The following is an 11795-nucleotide window of genomic DNA, read 5'->3' as shown; positions in this document are numbered from 1 at the left end:
ATAAATATTCATATTTGATTAGGGTTGGGCAAATTAGATATGGATGCCAAGTTTACATCAGTTTGAAACACAAATATTTTTAGAAGTATTAGAGCCAAGCTAATTTCACAAATATTCATATGTTCTCAAGTTGTGTGGGAAAAAAACCTAAATTTTAAATCTGCAGCCAGGTGATTTTAATTGATAGATGCCTCCAAATGGGTTGTTCTACTTTTTGTACGCTGTTTGCCAGACTCTAGGAAATGAGTCTGACTAAAAATGCACGGTACAATAAATTATATTAAATCGATTATATTTAATTTTCAACAAACATTTTATGATGCTGCCATCAATGCAAACGACCATCGTGGATTAGTAGAAGGGTTACATTATACATGTACATAGGATGTTACTCAAGATAATTTAAGACAAGCAGATTCTTGCACCCTATCATCTTTTCCAGACACTATGTATCTCGGAAACAATTAGTAATTCAACATTTCTTATAGATAATTCACATAGCATCATCTTAGCAACCATCTTTATAATGAAACTCCCAGAAATTTGTTTTCTTGGGAATTTGCCGACCTCCTCTATGTATTTTCTCGCATATATCGCACATTGCTTCTCGGAACACCTCTGGTTCCGTTAAAGCGTAATATTTGTCCTTTTCTTTCAGAAATTGTGTATAAGCAGTTTCATTGGATCCTATTTCTTTTAACTTCTTAGCCAAGTCTTTGTGCGAAGGGAAATCTAAAGCATTTATAAATGTGCCTTTAGGGAGATAGTCACTCGCCATCGATGGTCCATTAACCACTGGAACAATGTTCAAATTTTCGGTACTGAAGAAATTGTAGAATTTCTCAGTCGTGTAATCGTGGCATATATTATTTTCAAAAGCAAAATAAAACTTATAATCTCTCGAAAAGTTCCGCACACACTGTGTAACGAATGGCGTTCTTTTGATACAGGTGCCACTCCCGCAGGATCCGTGCATGTCGACCTCCATAAAATTTTTCAGTTCTTGAATGTAAGGTTTTCTTTTAGAAGGCACGGGACAGTGACCAGACATCCACACACCAAGTTTGGTCTTCTGTTTAAACACTTTCGAATAATCTCTTTGGACGGGTTTTTCACGTTTTCTTATAATTCCGTAGGGTCTGGAAATATCGGAATTTCTACGGTACGACATTATCCATTCAAATTTATCCATCCAAAGAGGTCCTGGTTTAATAGCGAAAGCGAGATTTTCCATTGTGTTAAAACACCAGACATGGTGCTTCTCTTTTGGGGGTGGTTTATGTGGCATGTATGATTGAGTGAATACAACGACATCGCTTTTGGCGAGGTCCCTGTTATCCACAGAAATTGAACAGTTGCACATACACGGCTTGGATTTGAAGAAGCTGACATGTGGTCTTAAGTAGAATGGAATGTTGTACCAGAGTATTCTCAGAACCCCGCTTCTGTTCTGTGTATTGAAATCCGTCTCCATATAGTCTTTCATTGTGGATGATTGTGGGTTTCTAGAAAGTTTTCTGTCGGACTGGAATGATAATGGTCCGCTGGTAAAATCTCTGTTTGTTTGATACATAAACTGTAGGACTACAAACAGTGCCAGGAGGAAGGCCACCCGAACACAATGGCTGGTATTTGTCATATCTGCAAGATACGAAAAACAAACATATAGCCAACATTTTATAAATCATATCGCCTTCAGCTTCTCCATCGTCAACTTCCATATTTAGGTAGTAATATTCCATTACCACCTGCATATGGTGTTTATATCTCCCAACTTATTGGATACGCAAGAGCTTGTTCTGCGTATGATCAGGGGTTTTTTTAAAAATCGAGACAGGATACTGACAAACAACTTGATGCAGGAGTTTCAACAGTCTTGTTTAGAGTCAGCATGTCGCAAATTCTGTGGTTGTTGTACAATCCCTGAAAGTTCTACTTTCCCCCTTGAACGGTGAACTCACGGTGAGCAAACGATGAACGCACGCAGAGCGAACGGTGAGTGCACGGTGAACGAACGCAGAGCTAACGGTGAACGCAATTTGGTGAACGGTGAGCGCACGGTGAACGCAGAGCGAACGGTGAATTACGCAAAATGGTCTATTCATTCGAAATATTTCGGATTTTTCCCTTGGATTGTACTTACTTTATAATCAGATAGATTATATATATATATATATATATATATATATATATATATATATATATATACATCTGTTCATTTTTGTGGAAGATCTGGATGTATATTTCTCATGAAAATCATTGTAAATTTCACATCAATGAACTTAGCAATCATGTACAAACAAACGAAAATTTCATATGCACATTGTTTACTATATAACATACACAGATACACGTATACATGAAAAATACAAACATGTATCTTATAATATTTAGAATTCTTGACGTTTTCATAAATCATGAATATCTGTGCGTCATCTCGGTATACTACATGTAATTTATTATTTTAATTTAAGATGCATAATATTTAATTTCTTAATACAAGAGTAGAAACGATGCATGTGAAATAAAGACAGTCTAGTAATTAGCGCCAAGAATTTACAGGTGTACATGCATGACTTCAAAATTTACGAGCGTGGTCGTTTGGATTACATGCAATTAAAAAACATTCCGAAAGGAGTCAAGATAATAACAGACAACACGGGTAGAACAGGTATCGTGTTGACACCTGAACGCTTCTAAATGGTATAAAAGGTTTATTCCCATGTAGATTTTGCGCAATTCACTTTACTGCAAATACATGTATAGTATATCGACCTGAGGAAATAATCCCAGAATTAATGTACGTGCGTACAAAATAAATAGTGTGACCATGAATTTACATTTAGATTGTGCAATATTTGAATATTTTTTATGCGGATAAAACTGTTTATTGTACTGTATAGCATATGTAGGACAGAAATATACGAGGAACATTTCATAATTAGAGACAAACGATTGAAAAGTTTCAAATTTTGGGAAAGTAGTAAATACACGTAGGACTCCAAACCCCGATGGTGTGACACGCCTAAATGCGATGATCCGCACTCATGCGCCAAAATGCGATGGTCTGACACGCCAAAGTGCGATGGTGTGACACGCCGAAATCCATTGGTTTGTAAACGACACGGTGTTTTGTTACAGACTGAACCAACTGTGTGTTGTTTCACCAAAATATCTGTGCAAAATCCATGCACAAAAAATAATAAGAACTTATTTCATTACCATCTAATTGTCGTGTTATAAAATACCAAATTTTCCAGCGCGAAATCGTATAGAATGTTTTGTATTTTAATACGTGTACGTCAAAGTAATAAATGGTCATGAATTAAAGAATGTTTGGGCGAAGTAGATCGTTCGACAGCAAATGTACTTTGCCGTTCTCACTATCCTCAACAGTCTAAACCTTGCCGTAACTGTCGTACGTGTTGCATTTCAGAATGATATAACAATGACGTGACGTCACAAACGTTACTGAACTCCGCACCATCGGCCTTTGGCGTGCCCATCGCACTTTGGCGTCCGTAACGTTAACAGACCATCGCACTTTGGCGTCCGTTACGTTTACAGACCATCGCACTTTGGCGTCCGTTACGTTTACAGACCATCGCACTTCGGCGTCCGTTACGTTAACAGACCATCGCACTTTGGCGTGACCATCGCAGTTTGGAGCGACCATCGCACTTTAGAGTCTTACATACATTTATTGACAATGTCTCTCATACATATAGGCGTAAAATAATCAGAAATACTTGTCAAATAAATTTGACATTTGGGCACAATGTGCATTGAAATGTACGGTGTAGCATCGGGTTTCTTTTTTTTTTAAGAAAAAAAGGGGCGGGGGGCTTAAGAAAAATAGAATTCTTGTCAAGCGAATGTAAAGAACGGCCTAACAATTGGTATGAAACACGTCAGATAAAATTTCACCTAAAGACAGGTTGTATTTGTAACTTGGATCGTTAATTGCGAAATGCTGAGATTGTTGGAACACCTGTAATATCAATTTATTTGTAAGTAGTCTGCCTCGATTTAAAAACTTGTCGTACGCATAGCATGCTCTTGTGTGTCGATTAAGTTGAGAACCATCAACACCATGTACAGGTGATAATGGAACACTTCTACACAAATATAGGACGTTGACGATGGAGAACCTAACGTCATCCTATTTGTCATAAAATTGATTTATCAGTTTGACGTTAACATCTATGTTCAATAAAATATACAAGTATGAAACAGATATGGAAGACCCTGTGGTATCTTCTTTCCGTTTTACTGGGATATATCAAATCGACAGAAATGTATTATCTTTTACTCTCAACTCGAGGTATTATAAGTTTACTAAAACTGTATTAAATAAACGGTCTATTTCTTTTAATCAAGTGCCTATAATTTGGACCCCAAAAACGTCAATGTTAAAAAAAAAACATCTTGATTCCCCCGATATGTCGGGCGTCATGCAGATTGGGTATTGGAGTGTATTTGGTTTCTTATTTTCTATTTCTTTTCCGGGTGAACTGCATGATAATATTGGATACGGAAGTTAAATGGTGTGACCACTGCCAAGGCTGGTTTCAACTCACCAATCCAATGTTTACGGCATGTAGACCATGAGAAAAAGTAGTCCGCGCAAGAAATAATCTGTGGACTGTGTACTATGTCATCACTTTCAAAGATTCAGAAACCCATAGCGCGTTGACTCGGAAAGTCGGACAAGTATAGCTTTTTAAAATAGCTTGCCGTCTTTAGCAACAACTCTAGGGAGTGAACTTGAATTCTCTCTTGGTTTTTATTATTGAAATTTGCTGACATAGATATCCTTACAAAAGCAGTATCCTGAGTCACATTGTATAAGATTTTCTACACATGTATGACCTTGAATATGAATGGTATTTGTGTCGCAGGGTCGCTGTTTTGTTGCAAACAACACAAAACTGGGTCGGTCTCAGACAATTATTTTATTTCAATAGAAGGGAAAAAACCTAGAAAAAATATGAAAACATACTCACAAACATGCACACAAGACAATAGACATACATAAAACACAAGACGTAAACTAAAAGACATTTTAAACATTTACATGTACGATAAACGATAAATAAATATTAATACGACTGCCAGTATAATTACATATATTTAACAAGTAAATGAATTACAAGCTAAATGTAAATCTTACCAGGCATCCAGTATTATGAATGAAAAATATTTAAGTTACATCGAGTGAATCGATATTTTACCAAGAACTGTCCAATATAACCGTATTGGCACAAGGCTTAGAGTGGGGATTTTGGTGGGGTTTCTAACTTTATATAGTGCACAATTGGGTATTGGGTAACACATGCATAACTAATTAGTATTCGGTAAAATCCATTGGTCCGCAGTATTATGAACTCAGACCACTGGTCAGTCAAACGTAAAGTTGAACTAGAAATAATTACCACCTGTACAATACAAAACGTTCACACTGACTCTCGCATACTTGAAAAACTAGTTTGTATTCAATTGGCTATGCGCGCCAATATGAATACTGATATAATCATAGCGCATAAATATATTTTAAATAAATTGCAACTGTGACATTTGTACTACTTAAAAACCATTGTTCCCCATATTAACACTGATTAAAACCTCTATATCAAAACAAAGAAAATTGCGGAAGTAGTACATCTGTATTATAGAAATTAACAGGTGTAAAAACTTGAAAATACTGTAATAAATTGGACACATATTTAGATTATAACGACCCGGTATGTAAAGCTTGATGAAAAAAATGAATAATCGTTATCAAAATGTGAAAAATTGTAAGGAAATGAAACTTTCTCCTAAAATAATAGAATAGTTTGACCACGGAAGTGTAGAACACTGCGGAAGCATTAAAGGACACACCTCAGGTTTTGAAAGCACGTGTATACAAAATTACATGCATTTTGTCTTCTTTATGCTTATGATAATTAATTCTAATAGTTCGTTCGCCGAAATATTGCGATAATTAACCACAATTAATACAGACTTAAATCTAAGCCCCGATTTCAAAAAGTCTAGTTAATTAGGTAATCACGTGGTACAGTGATGTCGCATGCGCCCTTCTTCCATCAACTGATTGTGAAAGTAGTGCGAGATAGTATTGAAGTGTCAGCTTTTAGGGGCCTAATGTATTCACCATGGACAACATTTAAATTGATGTTGACAAATTTTCCGAGTTTTATATGTTTTCGCAACCAGTGGATACAAATAGCGATGTAAAAACCCAAATATAGCGTGGAAAGTGAATATTCAAATCAGCAATACCGTGAGTAAATATGTTTATATGGGTCGCTGTCTACACACTATTTGGTAATGTTATTCCTTTATGCATCTGTAATTGGCGCTGCTTTTCAAGAATAAAAGGTATAATTATTAGCTTTTCTTTTTTGGTTTAAACAAATTATAATGCGTTAAAATGTTGACAACTAGGCCCTAGGCCAAGATACTGTCACAGGTAAGAAAAGAAAAAGCACACACAAATCAATAAAAATAATCAAAGAAGACTTTATCAAACCTAGAACCCACAGAAGGACAAATATCAAAGTCAAAAATTTAAACTCTCCAGAAAAAGAAAAATTTGCATTCTAGTTACTACCATCAATCCATAGCTCCAAAAAGGCTTTTTAGATGTGTTCATTTCATCATTGAAATATATCCTACTTAAAGTCACATATACGCGAAAAATGCACAAAATAACACTAAATTTGACTTTTCCAAGCAGATTTTCATATGGAGTGGGTCACGTCTCCATTGTAAACTGAGTAAAATATGTTAGTACATGTTCAGGTGTAAAATGTTTTGTAAATAAAAGTATGGAGACTTGAACCACTCAATGAAAAAAACTTAATTCTTGTATATAACTTTTGTCGTATTATCAAAATTTCTATGTCCACTTCGGGTGACTTTAGATAGCTTGAAATTCTGATATTTTTTATGGGATGGATAGCCGAGGTGGTATAGCGACAGTCTCAATGAAGTTTTGGATAAGCCCAGATTGCATATCCGTCGTTCGAATACCAAACCTACCTATTTTTTTCCTTATGAATTATTAGATTTTCCATAATCATGTGTCTCTGGTATTTTATGGTAAGTTTTACTCATGGCATGCAGTCTTAATGACGGTCACAAGTAAATTGATTCCAACATGCAGTTAGTGAATAAATGTAAGCAAGTATGGGGCCTTCTGTGAAGTATGGGTGTTGTTTATGTAAACGACAACTTAAAGAGAACAATTTCAACAATGCTTAAGAAGTTACTTGAAGAAATCATGACAAAAACCAAATATGCAACCAGTGTAGACTATCTAAAAGGCACAGTGAACTTACAGTTCAGTACAAAAGCAAATCAAATGTCTGTTTCTATCCCATTTGTATTTGCTGGAAAATCTGTAATAGAGTGATCTTGGGTTAATGAATAAATTCTGCTATAGATATATAGGCTTCAATGTATTTTACTTTAGAAAAACCTAGATCCACTCCTTTATTTCTCTAGCCCTTACATGTACATATATAGGTGAACACATTTACTAGTCATTACCTTAAGGCATATGTCAAAGGTCTTGTAGTGTTCTTGAACTTCATTGGTTGTGTTTTGTAAAGTTGCTTTTGGTTGGTTTTTATTGTTTTGGTCATTGGGTTTTACCACCAAAATTGAGCATTCTTTGTCTAGTTTTGGATCCAGAGAACAGACTTCATATTGACTTCATATTAAAAACATTCACTAAGACCTTCTACAAAGACTTTTCCTTCTTTTCTGGTAGATAATTCATTACTAATTATCCTTATTGGTAAATAACAATATGTCCTGCAGTCTGAGATTCCTTTTGCACTAAATATTAACTGAGAGAAAGGCTAGATCTAGAAAGAATGATAGTTTTGTTTAAAGCTCTTTGATTTCATAAATCAATAGCTTATATTTAGAGTAAATTGGTGAATCTATCAAGTTACACTTTATTTTATAATCAGAATATTTGATTAACTTGTTCAGAGTGAGCAATTGAATTTAACTTTAATTAATAGTATTTTTAGACTATTGTATGTAAATTACAGAGTTCATGTACATATCCACTTAGATAGATATATATATACCCTGTGCATGTGTGTGGAAGCCTCTTCCCATAGAATGGTAAATATATGATTTAAGTTTTAATTATAATGTATTCTTATGACTATGGGAGAAATATGTTCATACCAGTATATGTAACTTTAAGAGTTGTCTCCCGTGATTGTGATTTTTAGATAAGTAATACATTTATCTTGATGGAAATTACATTCATAAATCATAAAAGTAATATTGTCAATTATCAATTAATGCACTCTGTGATATATATTATTGTTATTTTACCTGTATTGCAGGGCTGTAAATATGTGATTGTGAGATATCCTTCACTGTGATATTAAATTCCCTGAACCCATACAGGAGTTGTTTATTATCAACCTACAAACCTGTTACAAATATAACAGCAATTGTGCGTTCTGTAACTGTAAAACCGGCCTCAGCGGTTGTAATGCTGTTCAAAACTATTGGTGGAGGAAAAACTGAATCCAAATCAAAGCATTAATACTGCACCATACAGAAAACGCTATTCCACAACATGCGAGGTTTCTCATTCACATCAGTTGACATGTCAATGGAAATGCGGAGCACTTGCTGTTAAATGTTGCGCGCATGTATGCAGTGTCATTTGGTACCTAAGGTACTCCAGGCACCAGTGTTAGTACCGGAATGTGTGTGTGTGTTAAAAACCAATGTCTGATATATGTGAAACGAATTCTGGTGATGATTTTGATTAAATTTTCTTCTTTGAAACATGATCTATATATTCGTTTTAATTTAAAGTAATTTGGACAGCGTTTTAGTAGGGTATTGTATCTATTCGCGACCGGTGCTCGTTCATGAATAGGCTATATAGTTTGCCAAGTTCACCCATCTTCAAATTTAAAGTGAAAATCAAATTATTTTAGCTTGATTAAGCAATCTTGTTATTATCGTTAGGAAGTGGGTGCATGGCGTTATACTGACGCACTCAAGATGTTACGAGTTCGATGAGAAATAATTCTATAATTCAAGTTAAAGTTAGGAAATACAATATTCTATTATTAATATCTATAAGTTCAATTATTCTTGTATCTTTAAAGGCCCATAACTCATGTAAAAATGGCAGCGCAATATCATCATCTATGCATGGTGACTAACAATGCTCCAAAAATAGAACGAAAATCCGCTGAGCCGTTTCTAAGGAGTTACGTCCACCACTTCGCCGCGAGTTACGTCCCTTTGCGGGGTCAGCCAAAGGTCAATCGGTGAAAAACCAAGTTTTCCTTCTACCTTACCAAATGTAAGATGTTGTTACTTTGAATTTTAGCCAATTACCAAGTTTTCATACAAGTGAATGGGTTGCCCCAATCTGGGGCATATTGTAGTTGACTGCAATTGATGGAAAAATAACAGATGTCAAAGCTACAGATAGGAAAATTACAAAGGACGACGTAGGGAAATACAATTTTTATCCGGGAGATGGCGGACAAGGGACGTAACTTTCGCGAAGTGTTGATACGTGTAGCCTGTACAAATAGCGATATTTGATTGAAATTTGTTTCATAGAAATAAATAGGAAAAACAAGCAAAAAGTTAATGAATATGAAAAACAAGCAAAAAGTTAACCATTTGAAATTTAATTATCAATGTGGCTGTCTTAAACAAGCTTTAATTCCCGGTCTTTGGCAGGGGGTAAGAAAGAAAGAAAGAAAAAATTGAATCATACATTTTAACTGGATATAAGAAGCTCTCTAAGTAAAGTCCTAATAGTTCAAAGTCCCCCAGCAATATGGGTTGGAATGTGTCCTCAGTAGTGAGTACCCCTTGCTTGTCGTAAGAGACGACTATATGGGGCAGTCCTTCGAACGAGACATGAAAAATAATAAATGTGCACTTGTTTGTTTTGAATTTTTTTTTTTAATTGTTATTTAGGTTGAGCTACCAGTTGCATGGCCCCTGTGATAATACCGAGCGAAGGCTCTAAAGGTAACACGTATACGTAAAATAAAAAATGAGAAAATCTGCAAATAAATACAGATAATCTCTATATACGTTCACTGAAATGTTTGTGATCCATATGGGCGCCGCCATTATACTTTGTTCATTAGTTCCAATTGATCTCGTGGGCCTTAAATAAATAGTTACCCCGGTGTAATTTTTAGAAGCTAAAAGGAAACATTGCTACATGTACATGGTTTATGGTGATTTGTCAAAGGCATTTAATCATGCATGGCATAGGGGACTTCTTATCAAGCTACAAATTTAGAGTTAGTGATAAATTGCTAAAACTGCTCTAAAGTTATCTGAACAGAAATGAAATGGTATATTGTATAGAAATACATGTTTAATTCATACTTACATGTTGTAATCCATCAAGGGATCTGTATTAGGTCCACTTTTATTTTCTTACATGTCAATGATATTGCTAGAATGTGTCAAAGTTACATGTATGTATAATTTTAGTTGAAATCCCCTTTCTAAGACAAAAGTTTGCATTTGTTGTTGAGCACTTGTACCTGGAATTGGGCATTGGTGTTTGGATCCACTGTCATTTGTGGAGTTTTGTGTGTGTTTTTTAAATGGTTTTCTCTTTGCCTACATTATTCATATAAAACAGCTAGCGTAAATGCTACCGTAATGCTATGAAATACGTTTTGACACCAACAGCGTGCGCGATGTCCATATTATTGTTTAATCTCTATTTACATTCAGTGAATCTTTTCTCTTAATAATATATCTCTTTTGAAATCGACATTACTTTCATCATAAAATGATTACATGTATGTTGCAAACTAGTTCGATCCGGTTCTCTGGTACCACCTGTCTGCATAATCATTACCAAATATGGAGGGTCATCAAGGTCAAAGAGGGCATTGGCTGTTCCGCTTAATGTAACAAATGGGTCAACCATGATATTTTAGAACTTAGTTTTAGTTTATATTTTTAAGAAATACATAAAAATATAAGTATAAACAATAGCATGTCTTTGTTGTTTCACATCGTGATGAAGGTAGCAATCGTTACAGGGGGGGGGGGGGGGGGGGGCAAATTGGGGTCTTTTTTCTGCAATGCTAACTACTTTCATCACTATGAAACAATAAAGAAAGCGTTTTATTGTTTAAATGACATATGTCAAAATTAGTACAGCAAGATTGATGGAGGTCCAGAGAGAAAATAATGCTGGGAGGGGTGGGGGAACATCTGCCATGGAAGAAATCATACTGAATTTGTGTTGGGGGGATTTCTAAACTATGAAACTTTTTTCCCTACTGGGGAAAATATTACGTGTGGAAATACAAGCTATACTAGGAAATCCTATCATTCAGTTAACAACACCTTCATAAGTGATAAAATATGAAAGACCTTCGTGCCAACCCATTTGAATTAATTAGTTCCAAGTCTCAACTATGTAATAATGATAATAATAATGTCCTTTATTTAAATAGGATAGCACAATTAGTTTAACAAGAGGCCCATGGGCCACATCGCTCACCTGAGTCACCTTGGTCCATATCAGAAGACTTTCTATATATATCTGCATGTAAAACCGTAGTCCTTATTATGGCCCCAACCTACCCCTGGAGGCCATAGTTTTTGCAAACTTGAATCTACACATGTCAGAAAGCTTTCATGTAGATGTGAACTTCTTTGGCCCAATGGTTCATGAGAAGAAGATATTTGAAGAGTTTTCCTATATATTTGTATGTAAAACTTTAATCCCCCCTTGTGGCCCCATC

At 35.2% G+C, this 11795-nt stretch overlaps 2 protein-coding genes across 2 annotated transcripts in view; one reads left to right on the top strand and one right to left on the bottom strand.

The window, feature by feature from the left end:
• Positions 1-283: 283 nt before the first annotated feature.
• The window catches only part of LOC125666079 (glycoprotein 3-alpha-L-fucosyltransferase A-like), a 17426-nt gene continuing 5914 nt past the window's right edge, over positions 284-11795 (bottom strand). Inside the window, exon 2 of the mRNA XM_048899201.2 lies at positions 284-1641. Coding sequence (XP_048755158.1) covers positions 509-1641 — 1133 coding nt within the window. The 3' untranslated portion in view covers positions 284-508. The remainder of the gene's footprint in view (positions 1642-11795) is intronic.
• Positions 6090-11795, top strand: part of LOC125665414 (gem-associated protein 2-like) — a 45530-nt gene continuing 39824 nt past the window's right edge. Inside the window, exons 1-2 of the mRNA XM_056151345.1 lie at positions 6090-6286; positions 9991-10044. Coding sequence (XP_056007320.1) covers positions 10008-10044 — 37 coding nt within the window. The 5' untranslated portion in view covers positions 6090-6286; positions 9991-10007. The remainder of the gene's footprint in view (positions 6287-9990; positions 10045-11795) is intronic.

This window comes from Ostrea edulis, chromosome 10 (assembly GCF_947568905.1).
Source record: "Ostrea edulis chromosome 10, xbOstEdul1.1, whole genome shotgun sequence".
NCBI classification, from domain to species: domain Eukaryota; kingdom Metazoa; phylum Mollusca; class Bivalvia; order Ostreida; family Ostreidae; genus Ostrea; species Ostrea edulis.
The sequence above is the reverse complement of the archived record's forward strand: the minus strand, read 5'-3'. Positions and strand labels throughout refer to the sequence as shown.